We start from the raw sequence: 16,699 nt of genomic DNA, 5'->3' as shown, positions 1-16,699 counted from the left end.
ATGTCATTATGTCTGATTTTTGCCTGTTTTAATACTGATTGATATGTTTTCTTATACATTTTGTAGTAGGCTATAAAATGTGGGTCATTATTTACTTTACTTTCTGCATGAAGTAATTTTATATTTCTGCTAGATATTTTTATTCCATTTGTTATCCAGGATTTTTCTTTATTTCTTATATTTACTTGTTTTACAGGAAAGCATTCATTGTGGAGTAGGCAAATTTTATTTAGGAGGACATTGAATTTCGTATTTGTGCAGGGTAGTTGATAAATGACATCCCACCTTTCTTCCCCTAATTTCTGCATGAATATATCAATTGTCTCCTTTGTGTATAGTCTTTTTTGTATTTTCTTTGTTGCTCTTAACTCAGTTATTTTTTTGTTTCTACACTCTAGTGAAAGAAATTGTGCTTCATGATCAGAATAGTGTACACTTACATTTTTACACTGGTACTTTTTTGCTTCTTTGTGGATGATCATGTGGTCTATCAACGAAACTGAGTTTGGTGTTATTCGTGTAGGTGAGTTGATTACTTGTTTGAGGCCATATGTGTTTAGTGTCGTCACAAAGTGTACCTTACGCCCTGTGTCTTTTAGGAAGTCAATGTTCAGATCCCCACATATTATAATTTCTGATTCTAGTGTTTTTAGTTCATCCAAAAGCATTGTGAGTTTTTGTATAAAAGTTGCATAATCTCCATCTGGTGTTCTATAGCAACAGATAACTAAGATTTTGAGGTCAAGGAGATATATGACGCTGAATTCAAAGTGTTTTTCAATAGCTTGAACTCTTTTTGGGATAATTCCTTTCACTCTTACACCTTGTTTAACAAATATGCTGGTACCTCCACGCTTAATCATTGATCTACTGGAGAAGCTTATTAATTGATAATTATAAATTTGTGCAAATTTGATTTCATCTTTTGAGAGCCAGTGCTCCGTAATGCAAAGAACATGTACCATTTCGGTTTCTTCTTTTATGAGAAGATCCAAATTTAGCATTTTACCTGATATACCCTGAACATTTAAGTGATATACATTTACACAGTTTCTATAATTATTGTCCTCTACATAGTAACTATCTCTTATTGGTGGATTTTTGTTCTCATTTATGCCACTTATATTATTTACCATAAAAAATCGTCACTGTACTTTTTGGGCTTACATTTCTTCCTGATTGCTACTCGTGGAGTTTTTTCCGTTGGATTTTCACTGTCCACTTCATTATCTTTTCCATCAATCACCGCTTCACTATTTTCCCTAACTTTCATGACTTCACTATCTTTCCCATCATTCACCACATCACTACCTTTTCCATCATTCACTACTTCACTACCGTTTTCACATGAGACTGATGCACTTGAGTGAGTTACGTCTTTTCCTGGTTCGTTCCTTGTTACTTCTTTTCTTAAATCTTGCATGATCTTGATGGTGGAGGTTGGTTGTTTCTCCTTGGAGTTATTTGGAAGTGGTGCCGGTAGAGGTATGGGATGCTCAATTTTATGGAGAGTTACTGTATTGTTTATCAGCAGATATAGTTTTTCACATATAATGTTTTTGCCTTTGGCATTTAGGTGTTGGCCATGATTTGTGTGGCCAGCTCTTCCAACTTCATTCACATCTAAGAGCTGAACTAAGGGGAAAGATCTGCAGACTTTGGCAACTTTTGAGTTTGCAGTGTCTACTTCAAGGTTAACACATGATGATGGGATTAGATCGTATCTTTTGGGGATAGCACAGACAATTACATTTGTATGTTGTACTGTGTCAAGGGATTTTTTTAGTGTTTGTATTGCCGTTTTGGTTTGATTTTTTGCCACATCATTTGACCCCCCATTATAATTATGTAGTCTTCTTTACCAAAATCCTTGCACTTGGATGCTAGTGAACTTAACACTTCCCTCATTGGGGCCCCTGGTTTCGTGAATCCAGACACTTGGTACTTATTCTCAACAGATTTTTCTGCTAGTCTTCCTGCTATGCCACGGCTGTGGCTATCCCCTAAAATCAACAATTTGCCCTTGTACTTTTGGTTTTCATGTTCTTTGTTTCTTTTATCAGTCTTTCGTGGATGGTTATATCTTATGTTACTATTATCCATTAAGCTACATTTACGTGTGTTGTGTCTGTTGTTCACCGCATCAGGCATTTCCCTTCCATTCTTTTCCAAATGCGATTTTGTCGAGATTTTAGGTATGGGAGTTACGGTGTCGAGTTCTGCACTAACTAGCACATTAAATACGTTTCTATACACAAACTTGTTCTGTACACTGTGAGCATCCTCTTCTTCCCTGGTGGATTTGTTAGCAGATTTGCAAATTATGTTGTGTTTGACAACTTCTGTCCATTTTTTGGGATGTTTTGCGTCCTCTAGTTCCTCTTTTTGTCTCTTTTCTTCTCGTTGCATTTCAAGTTTGTCCATTTGAAGTAATTGTATAATTTCATTTTTGGTAGCAAGTTCCAGTTGTAAGTTCTCGAGCTTCCTTTTTACTTTGTCACATTCCGGGCAGACAGGCATTTTTTTTTTTTTTCACTTTCACTATCACTTCCACGGTTTAGACAATTTTGTTTAGTTTGTAAAAACTTTCCGGTATCTGCTTATTGTTTAGAATAATTTTATATTGTAAGCCTTCTTACCTTACGAGTGTGTCTTTTTTTTTTTTTAACTCACCAACGGACGACTACACGGGTGCCGCCATGATAGGATTATAACAAAATCACGGACCGAAGCTCCTTTTTCTTCGAAGTTTCTTGAAAAACTGTTACTTGGGGTGGGACGAAAATACTTATATTACCCACCGGGTATCTTTGGAAACACAAAATGAAGCTTGAAAAGTTCTACTTATCTGATTTTCCTTTCCTAAACTGGATAAATCCGAGAGGTCAATACACTAGTCACATAGCAAAGACGCCATTTTTTTTTTATGTGCAAGTAACAAAAAAAGTTAACAAGAATAGAAATATGCCGGCCCCCGGGGCATAGTGCGCTATGATGCCAGGGGTCCAGGGTTCGAATCCCAGCCTGGGCATTCATCAATTTCATCATATCATCACTCATCCATATCTTTGCAATTAGCCAGAAGTGGCACAAAAGCAAGGTAAAATAAAACAAATTTATCAAGAATAGAAATATGCTGATACCTTGATACATAGTATATGAGTGCCTGCTTTCACCAATTCGTCTGCAAGGTTCATGTAATACTTCAGATCATACTTCTTACGATTTGGGTCAGCGACATCGCCAGTGTAAGAAATGGCTGCTTCGATTACACCTCCTGCTTTACCCACAGCGTCCATACCAACTATGAGGTTAGGAAGGTAATTGAGGGAGTCAAACACCCTAAAAATATCCATTCCACACTTCACAGCTATCTCGCAGAACCTGCAAAACAGAAACAAATTGGGCATATGTATTAGGGAGGTACTGATATTGAATTTTTATAGATACCAATAAAGCACCAAGATAAAATTCAACAATACTGTAGTGATATACTGATCTAGAATGAACTAGATCCAACTATTCAGGTTCTTTAACTATGTGTGTGACCATTACTGGTTCCACTTATTTGTCTTCCTTGCCAGACAGAAATTTAGTAAACAAAAGCATGGCACCTGAATTTAATTTTTACATGAATAAAAACTAGATATGGGCCACTGTGATTAGCCAATACTGTTCAACTGATGCAAAATTTACCAATAACTATGTTCCATCAAGCAGGTATACAATTGCAAATGTTTCTCAAAGAACACTAACTTCTTCATTTAACGCATGTAACCAGGTGAATGCAATAGGTTTTGTCCTAGAAAAAAAAACCATGAATTTTGGCAACTACTTTACAAAATTATGGGTATGTGAATTCTATCATTACACTGGTAAAAATAATAGAAAATGGAAGAAATTTTGCACTATGTTACAAGCTATTTATAGACATTAAAGCATAGCTTAAACCTGTCCAAATATTTCTAAGAATAAATAAAGGGAGAGGTATTCATATACATTTATTACATTATATGCAGGTATACATGCATGTGTGTGTCAGAGCAAATAATATGTGAATACCAAATGTGTATGAATATATTATTTTTGTGAGAAAATCAAACATGTGTCAGAACCAGTAATAAAAGTAAGTGAATAGTAATCACTTTATATTATTTACTCTTTTTATAGATAGATGGTAACACTATCAGTAATTATAGTGTAGATACTACTATTTTGCACTGAATGCGATGAGTTACTCATACTAATCATATTAATTTTCTAGTATACAGGAGATGTACTATCTTGAAATCAAGTGAAAAATACACGTTCAACTAGGACTTAATACAGTGGAATTTCTGTATAACATACACCAATGAGGAATGTAAAAATGTCCATTACTGAGAAGTGCCTGATAAGCAGAAATAAACTTATAGTGCTATAAAAACTTGATTCGCACAAGAAAATGTATTTAAATGCTCTATGTTTAACAAACAAAAATTATCATGCATGCAAATTTTTCATATTCATTTCTCATGCAAGTACAATTTTGCTGAACCTTCCAGTTTTTCTTTCTTGGAGACATTGACGATTTCAACTTTTTCATTTAAAGTTTATTGTTTCCATGTCTGCCATCATGACGCATGTGCCACACACACTTTACAAGATAAAAACGGTATGCATTTCTAAAACACTGAGCAACACAAAACAATTAGGCCACTCATTGCAAATTCTGCATGGAAAATACATTTTGTCCATTACTGCAACACTGAATTTCAGAAATCGCTACACTCATATTAGTTCACTGATCAGAAGTTCTAAATTGGCACTGACTGGGAGATAGTTTTAATTGTCTGTCTCTCCACATATCTCCATGCATTTCTGTCAGGGAATTAAGATGTGCCCGGTATTTAGAGACGTATCTTAGTTGAAGTTCTACTGCATACACAGGTCCACCAGGTACAGTCAACATCATCATTTGGTCCACACCTGGTATAGTCAACACCATCATTGTTTGAAAGGCAACAGATCCCACTGTGGTAACACTGACAAGAGACAATTCCATGCTGATGAAACAGTGGAAGCAAAAAATCAGGGGTGGGTCAGTAGCTTAATAGGCATTGGCATGATATGCCACAGAGCTAGTTTCAAGTCCTGTTGAGCCTGCATTTTTGGCTTACATTCCTAACTAGGTCTATGTCAGTATGAGAGGGAAGCATGAGGTAAACGAGGCACAGTGTCAGTATTCATATATGAACAACCTAACTTGTTTAAATTTTTGCCTAAATGCCCCTAGTGGTTTATAAATAAAAACCATAACTTACTTATAGACAACATTATCAGGGTAATTCGTGTATCCCACTGCACTGGCACCTCGTAACAACATCTGGAAAGGAATGTTCGGAATAAGTTTCCTCATTTCTTCAAGTCTTTCCCACGGACACTCGTGTAGAAACCTCATTGCCACATCGAACGTGGCTCCACCCCAGTTCTCCAAGCTGTACAGAGGACTGAAGTTGTGTGCAACGAACGGGGATATGTTAAGCAGATCGTGGGATCTGACACGAGTTGCCAATAGTGACTGATGAGCATCACGATACGTTGTGTCCATCAGAAGAAGTCCTTTGTGATTCCTCACAGCGCGAGCAAAACCTTCAGGTCCTTCTTTTCGTATAATATCACAGAAACCAGCTGGAGGTTCAATACCTGTTCAAAAAGGCAAAAATATGTAAAATTTAGTATTATTTTATTTACTATTTAATATTAAGGCTTGGCTGAACCTTGGGCCAATGCAAGGGTAGTTGTTTTCAAATTTTCCTCACCTTTAGAAAAAACACTATGATATTCCAAATCTGAAAATTACATCTGCTTAGAATTTCTTCTAGAGCGTTCATATGAATCTTTGTGGTTTGCATCTGCTGTTGTCTAGATATTATCAATAGTTTAATAATCCACAAAACTATTGGGAATATCTACACAACAGTGAAACCAAACTACATGTGGATGCTCGAGAAGGAATTCTAAGTACATGTAATTGTTCAGATTTTGGAATATGATAGCATTTTTCTGAAGCAGAGGAAAATTCAAAAACCCAAGCCTTAACAATAGTACATTACTTGTTTTAACAGGTGACATTTTAAAAGAGCTCTACTTGATGTGAGCAACCCTGTCTTCAATCCCCAGTAGGAGATCCAAGAATTTCAGCATTGACCCAACACCATGAGGACAACCGAGGAGCTACTTGAGAGGCAACGCTGCGGAATCCAGTCTCAAATGTCATAAAAACACTGGCGATAGGACACAATACACTCAAAACCCAACAGAAATCTGCTTGGCCGGCTTACCTTCAATGGATTGAATGCACAAAGTAGTTCGGATGTTTAAAAGCTTCCCATTTGTAAGAGGCGCATTAAAAAAAAGGGCCAATGTTTTATAAAAACTGACTGGCAACAGTGATCGGATCATGCCTGAGCAGTAACATCACTTGGTCCATTGGCTATCCACAAACCATACTTTCGCTAGTCAGCTGTGCGTTATCGTGTGTGTTGGAGTATATTAAATGGCTGCATGCATACACAATCCCGAAAGGTGCGAAGTCCATTATGTGATTGGATTTCTTCACGCCAAAGGACAAAATGCTGCTCAAATTCATCGAGAATTGTGTGAAGTGTATGGTGAGAGTATAATGAGTGAAGGAAAGGTGCGGCAATGGTGTCGCGCATTCACAGAAGGCCGTACAAATATCCACGATGAAGAGAGGAGTGGAAGACCAAGCATTCAGACTGACGTTTTGGTGCAGCTTGCGAATCAAAAAGTGCAAAAAAATTGTCGCTTCACCATTAGCTCTCTAGCCATCGAATTTCCAGAAGTTTCGCCATCCACATTGTTCCGTATTGTAACACACACATTAGGATATCAGAAATTGTGAGCCAGATGGGTCCCCAAAATGTTGACGTTCACAAAACGAAATGAGAGACATAGGCACGTGCCTTTTTTGGATCGCTACGACAGAGAAGGTGATGATTTTTTTACCCACATTCTTACAGGTGAGGAAACGTGGATTTATTACGTCAATGTAGAGTCCAAACAACAATGATGCAGTGGCGTCATTCAAATTCACCAAAGGCGAAAAAGTTCAAGCAAGCTCCACCTGCACGAAAAATGATGGCAACTGTGTTCTGGGACCAACAGGGTGTGCTTTTGGTGGATTTCCTGGAACTGGGGAAAACAATCACATCGCAAGCATACTGTGAAACACTTTCCAAACTCAGACGTGCCCTACAAAACCGACGACATGGAATGTTGCGTTCAGGAATTGTACTTCTCCATGACAACGCCAGACCACACTCTGCTGTCCTCAATGTTCAGACGATTCAGAAGTTCGGATGGGAACTTTTTGATCACCTCCCGTATAGTCCAGACCTTGCACCAAGTGACTTTTAGTTCTTCCTGCACCTAAAAAAGTGGCTTTTGTCTCAATGATTTGAAGAAACTGAGGTGTTGAAAATGACAGTGTTGAATTGGCTGAACTCCCAGGTGGCGAAGTTTTATGCAGGGGGTATAAAAAAAGCTTGCGCCACGGTACAGAAAGTGCTTGGAAAATAATGGTGACTATGTTGAAAAATGAAGTGGATATGTACATGTTTGTAACCAATAATACAATGTTGCTAAACGTACTTTCTATTTCCTATAAAATATCGGCCCTTTCTTTTGAAATGCACCTCGTATCATCAGGCTTGTTACATTTAATAGGAGTCAGTACTATGCATTACATATTTTGTTGAAGTAGACATTTGTGACAAATATATGATCTCTCAGTTACAAGTCTTGTGTGTGTACATTGCATTTATCACTAGTACAGCACTTGGAACAAATGCAGAATTTGTAATACATGGTTACTACTCTGTGTCCCAGATAAAATTCAAGCATAATTTCAAGATGAATTTTCTAAAAATTCAAGCAAAAAATTACTGTTACAATAAAACTTAATTTGTATCAACATATTGTACTAAGAATTTATGAATAGTTATTTAGATATGTTAGTAAATACGAGGGTCATTCGGAAAGTAACTTCTTTTTTGGTATAAAAGAAACACCAGGACATTGAGAGAGTTTTTATTATATACAACTGAAAGAGACTCTAAGCTATTTTTCTACATAAGAACCGTTTATGTTGAGACACTTATCATATCGGTGAACAATGTTTACAATACCCATGTCAAACAAATCTGCCGCCTGTGCATTCAGCCATGCAGTAACACTGTCCTTGAGCTCCTGGTCATTGTTGAAGTGCTGTGCCCCTAGCCACTTCTTCATTTGTGGAAAGAGTTGATAATCACCATACGGGACACTTGCGGAAAGACATCTGACAGTTCGGTAATTGTGAACCGCCAATTGTCACAAATTTTGTTGTTCACCTTCCTTGGAGACCAGTTAATTTGTCACAATTGAAGGGCATCCACTCCTTGCCTCGTCGTGGATGTTCGTTCGTCCATCTTTGAAATAATAAAATTCATCGGGAGATATGTGCCGTATATAGGGAGAACATCATGAGTGACAGTGCTGTTCGGCAATGGTGTCGTGCTTTCAAGGATGGATGAACAAACATCCACGACGAGGAAAGCAGTAGACACCCTTCAATTGTGACAAATGAACTGGTTTCCAAGGTTAACAAAAAAAATTCGAGAGAATCGACTGTTCAAGATTACCGAACTGTCAGACGTCTTTCCACAAGTGTCCCGTATGGTGATTATCACCTCTTTCCACAAATGAAGAAGTGGCTAGGGGTACAATGCTTCAACAATTACCAGGAGCTCAAGGACAGTGTTACTGCATCTCCATGGCTGAATACACAGGTAGCAGATTTCTATAACATAGGTATTGTAAACCTTGTTCGTCGATATGATAAGTATCTTAAACAGAAACTGTGCTTATGTAGAAAAATAGCTTAGAGTTGTCTCTTTTAGTTGTATATAATAAAAACTCTCACAATGTCCCAGTGTTTCTTTTATACTCAAATGGAAGTTACTTTCTGAATGTCGTCTCCCAAGACATAAAAACTTATAATTAACATAGGAGTACCAGTATCACTCCCCTAGCTCCCTTAGACAATAGTGTCTTCTAAAACTTTTAAGAAAGGAGCATTAATGTACGTGTTTATGCCAATTGCCACTATTTGAAGTTTAAAAAGGTGATAGCCATATCCTGGAAATTTAGAATTAATGAGACTTAAAAATAATAATAAATCATTCATTAAGGGAAAAGTAATGGCAATCCTTGTACTTTTTTTTTGTGATCAAAACAAAATTACCCCCTCCTTTGGTATCTCAGACCTTCAAGGATCAGAGCTAATTATATGTTTCATTAATTATCATTTATCATTGTGAAGAATATTCACACAGAATTCCTGATCCATATGGCCAGGAGTTTCCATTGAGTGATGCAAGGTCAGTACAATGTGCTCCATTGCTGTTGTTTTCTGGCTTTCAAAATTGAAGTACACAATTGTTTCTTCCAGGTAGCTCCCCAATTGTCCTCACTATGCCTTGTCAACAGCAAAATTTTGGAGCTCCCACTGAGAATCAAAGCAAAGACTGCTTGCACCAAAGTCTATGTAAGAGCTCTCAAAGGTGGAATATAGATTAAAATATCTCTTATGTGCCACTGGGGTGCAAAAATAAAGTTTTCTCAGTATGATTAAAAAGTGCACAAGTTCATGTACCAGAAAACACCAAGCTTTCCATTAAATTTCAGTAAGATTCAAAATTACGTTCTTATAATTTTGTTGAACTATTAGCTACATATGCATTGCCTCTTTTCTTTATCACAAAAAAGGCAATGTGTATGTTTGGCTTACTATACAGATTCATCAAAATCAATAACCTGAAAGCACTTTCCATGTACTTCAAAATATTAGTACTCCGCATTCTAGAATACTGTTTACTCATCTGGAACATGGCTGACCATTCTTATACCTCCAAGATCAACAGTGTTCTCAGCTTTTTTCTCTCCATCGTTCGATATAGAGTGCTGGCCCCGAGACACTTACATACGCGAGACCTCCTTCTAAACTTACATATTAATACCTCAGAATCTCGAAGATACATTGCAGACATAAAATTACTACATAAGATCATTAATGGAAACTTAAGATGTAGCATCTCACTCCACGAACTCTCCCTCAGTGTCTAGGCATAAGGAACAAGGAAACTTTCCACACTGCAACTCCCAGGCTCTCACTTGTTCAACGTTCTTTATTCCATAGGCTACCAAATCCGTTCAACATCATCTTACATCACATAGATATATTCAGCTCATATTTGTCTTTTATCACAAACTTAGAAAAATGTACATAAGCAATGCTACTGTGAAACTGATCTCTGTTTCATTTGGTACTGTTTTGACTTTTTTATTATGTTCTTTTTTTTTTGTGTGTTTTTTTTAACACTAGTCTACTGTTTTACTATTGTTTCTTTCCAGTTTAAAATGGCTTCTGCTGTACTGGAAATTTCAATAAATAAGTATTTAAACCTCTATTTCATTCAAGAATCCTGTTGTTCACCTACCTGGAGGAACTTCAGGAACATGCGGATCTATGATGGCTGGCATTAACCCTGTAGAAAGTGGCGTGGAAGGACCATTCACCAGCACGTTCCCCAAATAGTTCAGAAGCTTTTGGGCTCTGTTCCTCGCTGGCTGGAAGTTAAAGAGTTCCGGATGCTCATCTATGAAGCAAGTATCCACGGTCCCATTCAAGAACTTCTGGTTCTCGAGCACGTTGAGCAAGAATGGAATGTTTGTCTAGAAACAAGAGAGAAATTACATGGAGTAAATTTTTTGCAAACACACTCAGCTAGGCATATGTGCACTTAACATGTATAAAACCTGAAAGAACACACATCTTTCTCTAATATGTAGAGATGTGAAATTTTCTACTTTGGAAACATTTACACAAAACTCAAATGTTTATATAGTTGCAAAAAATTTCCAGGTATTATTTTTCAGTTTTTCTGCTATGTAACTACTATTTTTGTTTTACTATGCGAGATGTCTTGAAATGCCGCTGAAAAAGTGATTTTCATTGTGCTTGTAAAACAAGTAAAAACCTTTATGCAAGCAAATGTACATACAAAAAGCATTTTTTTAAATATAAAATATTCCAACTTTCCTTTATTTTTTAAATTTCCTAAATTTTTTATTAGTTTCAAATTTTCAATTTACACGACATGCTTTATTTCCATTACAAGATCCTATTGGCCCTCCTCCAAGAGACATGTGCATCGTATTTATAATTTTACATCCAAATCAATCTAAATTCTAAATTCAAAGTCAAGTTTTCCATTCTGAAGCATCCAATTATAAGTGTGTAACCGTATATCTATTTATGATGCCATTTCATGGAATGGCTCCTTTGATTATCAAACAAATCTTTCCATTATGTACAAATTGTAATTTACTTCTCTCTCATGGATTCAAATATCTAATTAAATAAAATAATCTTAAGATTATTAATCTTCTGCAACCAATGGTATTCAGCATACTGTTGAAGATTAATAATGATACTTTACAGAAACAAGATAACTTTGTTCACAACAACTGGCAGATTGAAAGAAACAGTTATACCTTGACACCACGAACTCTGAATTCCCTGAGTGCCCGGCTCATCTTGGCTGAAGATGACTGCAAATCTTTGGAATGTGCAATTACTTTCACAAGAAGGGAGTCGTAATATGGAGAGATGTAAGCCCCTGCAAAGGCAGATGCACCATCCAAGCGTATGCCCATACCTTCTCCACTTCTGAACACCTGTGGGAAAAAATGAGTTGTGAAGAATAACAGAGAAAAATTACACTTGACACTTGGACATTGAAGATGTGGACAGGATGATCTGAAAATGCCATTTGCATTTTGCAAATGCTTGATTTTTGATGTTGGATGTTCTCGAAGTTATCACATGACTACTAAAGCTAAAAGGCAAGTTTATGTTTAATTTTTGGTTTTTATTGAATACACACATTTTCAAAATTTCATCAGCAAAAATTGTCAGTGTATAGTCCCCTTGATAAAGAATGATCTAAAATAAAAAAAAAGACAAGAAAAAGGCTCATACTGCAGCACATCCAAGCCATTAAAGACAGTTTTTTAAATAAATGTGTCATTTTCATACAAGGCACATTCACAAGGTAAGTACAGTTTGTAAATTTTTCCATTGCAGTGTTTGAGTTGTAATTTTGTGCATGCATGCTGAGTTCGTCAACTGTCACGCCAAGACATATTACATGAAATCAGTGGATTAAGTATTTCATATTTGTGAGATGACATTGGCCTGCAAACTGCGAAATATGGTTGAGTTCTTAAATGCAAGAAATATGAAACCACCTGACATTCACCCTCACATTTGCGAGGACCATGATGGAAATGGCATGAGAGAGACTGTGATAAGATCAAGAACAGCTCTAGAGAGCTCGCAATATACAATGACCAATGGACTTATATGTGTGGTTCACAGTGGAGACACACATAGCTGTAACCATGGCCACACTGAATTCTGGCAACATCGGTGGCCTCTATGCAGTAGTGTTTCTCTTCCTGCCTGTGTGGCCATCATATGTGGTGAGCTGTACAGGGTGTACCAAAAGTCCCATTACCCCCCCCCCCCCCTTTGAATTGTAGACAAACCCTGCAAAATGTTATTTTAACAGCATGCGTATGATGAGATGATGGCATACCATTAAATCAGACTAATGTCCACCATTTACTCAAGAGGATCTGTGTGCACACCGCCATTTTCATGGCACAGTATTATTCGCCTCCAGGTGCGATGTGAAATCCTCCGTAACATAAGATGTCAGATCTGGATTTCAGGTGGCCATTTTAAGAGAATACCTCAATGATGTGTTCAGAGACAAATAGATTGGACGAGGATCGCCAAATTTACCAGCACCTCTAAAATGGCCAACCCAAAGTCCAAATCTGACATCTTGTGATAATGCGCTATGGGGACACATCAAACAGAAAGTTGCCCATAATCGTTATCAGACAACTGGGGAACTTCAAGAAGCTGTTCGCAGTGCGTTTGCTTCCCTCACGCCAGCCATGTTATGGAGGATTTCACATCGCAACTGGAGGCGAATAATACTGTGCCATGAAAATGGCGGTGTGCACACAGATCCTCTGGAGTAAATGGTGGTCATTGGTCTGATTTAATGGTATACCATCCTCTCATCATACGCATGCTGTTAAAATAACATTTTGCAGGTTTGTCTACAATTCAGAGTGGGGGGGAGTAATGCGACTTTTGGTATACCCTGTATAGTCAGAATAAAGAAGGAAAGATCAGAAGGAAGAGTGAACAACATTGGGTAGGAACATGTGGAAGACTAGCAATTTGTATTAAGAGTTTGTGAAATTTGACACTAAAGTGACAAGTGACATAGGGCTTTCACATCCAAGCAACAAGGGGCACTTTACCATTAGCTGTCCACACCAGATTAAGTATTTTTCCCCTTCAGTCTGTAAAAAAAAAAGAGTTTGCTGCACATGTGCAACCAACACAAGGAGGCAACACAATGCTATTGAGAAAATGAGCCAGTATAGTGACATGCACACAAAAAGCAGGTTGTCATGTCACTATAGTACGAAAGGTTGCATTTATTTCTGAAGGTTTGTCTCCATGTGACCTGTGTTGCTGGTTGATTATCACTCCAGACTGAAGCTTCCTTATTTTACATTGATTTCCTGTTACTTGTTGCTAATCATGATTAAGATGATGAATGGTGATTAAATTAAATTGAGACAGACACACTCAGACTGTAACTAAAGCCCTGAATTTTGAATAGTAAGATCATGAGTTGAACACATGCCTGAAGGTGGTAATTCAACAATGATAATGGTAAAGGTGCTGCATAAAAGTTACTGTCTTCAGAGCAATATTTCTCTAAAGAGATACAGAAATTTGTATCCTGCTATGACAATATAGAAACTGTATAGATAAGTAGTGTAAAAAATGATCCTTTGAAAATAAATATTAAATATATATGTATTAATAACCTAACAGTACCTAATTTCTGAGTACATACTGTACATTTACTTCGTTATAATTCTTCTTTCATATTCTTTAAATTAAATTAATGACTACTAAAACAAGCAAACATTGATAAACACACATCAAGACAAAATTTTTGTTTATTTAGTATTGGCTATTTTTATTTAAATAATGCAAAAGGAAGTACGTATATGGGATGAGTTGAGATTAATTACATGAGTAATTAAGGTAACAGATTTGTATTTGGGAAGTTGAAGATTCAAATCCAACAGCCATTATCCTCCATGTCAAAATGGCAGGGTTCGCCAAGGTTGGGCCTACTTGAAAAAAAAAAAAAACAGTGGGTTTTTAATTTACTTTGGTATTTCAATGATTTCTGAAATGAAGGAATGTCATAGAGGTGTATACTAATGAAGATTGCATTTTAGATTCTTAGAATGTGATCACGACTGTCATTATAACTCGAGATTAATTTTGCTACAGCGCCTTGAATAACGTAGTGTGGAAAACGACCCAAGAAACTGGTTCCCCGAGACGATGACAAGTAGATGGCAGTGCGATCGACACAGCGGCTAATTTTGTTATGAAAGTAATGCGGCTTAGTTAGTTTTTGGAATATATTGTGTAGATTGTTTCTCTAGAAAGGCGGTAAGTGAATTGATGGAAGCAGTTATATTTGTGGAGTGATTTGCAGTCACGAAATGGCATTAATTTACACAGAAAAGTAACATAAATACGTTTTATGTGCAACGCAACACGAGCATCAACATATCGCATGTGAGGCTGGACGTCAAACGTTGGATTGTGTACACAAGTTTATTTCTGTATACTAATAAAATTGAAATAGTGTCATGAAGGAGAAAAAATGTTTCGTGGCGTACATATTATGAAGTCATTTTCCCGAAATGCAGATATTCGAAAGAATTTAATTTCATATTCCATGGAGTTGAAATAGCCGATTACGATGTACCTTGTCATCTCTATCAACAAATTGCTTTACATTCGTGTCGATTGGTAAGTAGAACTTTGGTGTTAAGGACTGCATTTTTACTCGTGACTTGACTGTAAAATGTCTACCTTGTACTTGATGAAAATAAACCGCAAATTAATTAAATTAATTAATAATAAAATAAATAAATTAATTAATTAAAATAAACGAGTATTGTCTGTGTGAATTTCCATAAAAATAATATTTGTGACAATGACAATATTAATGAACCTTTCAGGATAATGCATACACAATACTAATTCTCGCAGCAATTGTCATGTTACGTGTTACAATCCATACCTATGTTTTCTTCCGTATTGTTAATAAAAAACTCAAGGACAGGTCATGATAGACGGTTCATAATATTCTTTAATATTTTCGCGACTACTGTACCAAATATCATAACAATTTTCTCATGCAAAGAAATGTTACAAGGAAAAGAATCAGACGTTGCAGCAAAAACCCCATTTACTTCCATTATAAGCAGTCGAGCGCTGTACCCCGGTGTCAACACCAGCGCCTCTAGCGGATTTCATTTTCGAGTGGAACCAGCGAGAGACGGCAGAACCATGCCGTTTTCCACACTACGTTATTCTAGGCGCTGTAATTTTGCTATCTAAAATGCACAACACTTGTAATATTGATATGAAGTAGAACGAAATATCAGAGCTCAGTACACCAACACAAAAGTTTAATCTACTATATTAAGAAATTACATAGGCCTATATTAAGCTGTAGATGTAAGTTGTAAGTAAAGCTGTAAATGAAAGTCACTGAACTCAGATCTGAAGTCAGTTTCTCTGTAACTACTATCGTTGAGGCGCTAGCATGAATTGTTAAATGAAGAAAGCTACGCAAATGAAAATATTTTGCTTTCAGTTGCCATATGAAATATATTCTAATAAATAAAAGTCACTGAACTCAGATCTGAAGTCAGTTTCTTTCGATCTACTATCGGGGAATACTATGTATACTATCGCTAATTTATTATGTTTGTGACTGAAGATAATAGTAGTACACACCTGCAATTGATCTCTTGATGCTTCTGACAAAAGTCTTAATGTATCCATTATTGATACATCTGCTAATATCAATTCAAACATACAAACTTGCTATCCACAGAAGCAACCAGAAAATCGTAAGAGAATAAAGGATAAAAAATAAACATTACTATGGTTTAGCAGTTTCTTGTGGTCTGCTAGTTGGTGTGCCGAGTGGAGAAGTGCAGTGGGTAGGTTGAGTGGTAATTACAAATGTGAATTATATTACATGTATTCACATTTAATTTATAAAAGCTCCACAAAACCCAATTTAACCCAATTAAACCTGAAAAAACCGATTAAACAAAAAGAAAACTATTAAACCACCTGGACCTAGTTTTTGCAAACCCTGCAAAGTGGTCAGCATGGCATTCTATGAAGCCAGGGGTACTAACCCTGGATAAAGTCCGGATGTTTTCATTGGGCTTATTCCTTAACCTAATTCATAAATTCACGATTCATCTGAATCACAATTAACCTAGAGCATTTCTAGATTTAAACATGATAATCAGAATATTAACATGGCAATCGTTTACCTGAAAATCTAATTTTGCCACACAATATTGGAACATTTTGCACAATCTCCAGTACACAATTAGGGCTCTACAAATGTGTCACTGTAGTATGAGGGATTACATTTTACTACAA

At 36.6% G+C, this 16,699-nt stretch overlaps 1 protein-coding gene across 2 annotated transcripts in view; it reads right to left on the bottom strand.

Moving 5' to 3' along the window:
• PCB (Pyruvate carboxylase) overlaps positions 1-16,699 on the bottom strand; it is a 172,701-nt gene that overhangs the window by 21,265 nt on the left and 134,737 nt on the right. For both annotated transcript variants that reach the window (XM_083114098.1, XM_083114099.1), the window contains exons 9-12: positions 11,602-11,784; positions 10,545-10,779; positions 5,304-5,685; positions 3,144-3,384 (exon numbers count right to left, since the gene is read on the bottom strand). In XM_083114098.1, the coding sequence (XP_082970224.1) occupies positions 3,144-3,384; positions 5,304-5,685; positions 10,545-10,779; positions 11,602-11,784 (1,041 nt within the window). The remainder of the gene's footprint in view (positions 1-3,143; positions 3,385-5,303; positions 5,686-10,544; positions 10,780-11,601; positions 11,785-16,699) is intronic.

This window comes from Lepisma saccharinum, chromosome 28 (genome assembly GCF_977018435.1).
Source record: "Lepisma saccharinum chromosome 28, izLepSacc3.1, whole genome shotgun sequence".
NCBI lineage: Eukaryota > Metazoa > Arthropoda > Insecta > Zygentoma > Lepismatidae > Lepisma > Lepisma saccharinum.
This window is presented reverse-complemented; position numbering and strand designations above follow the sequence as displayed.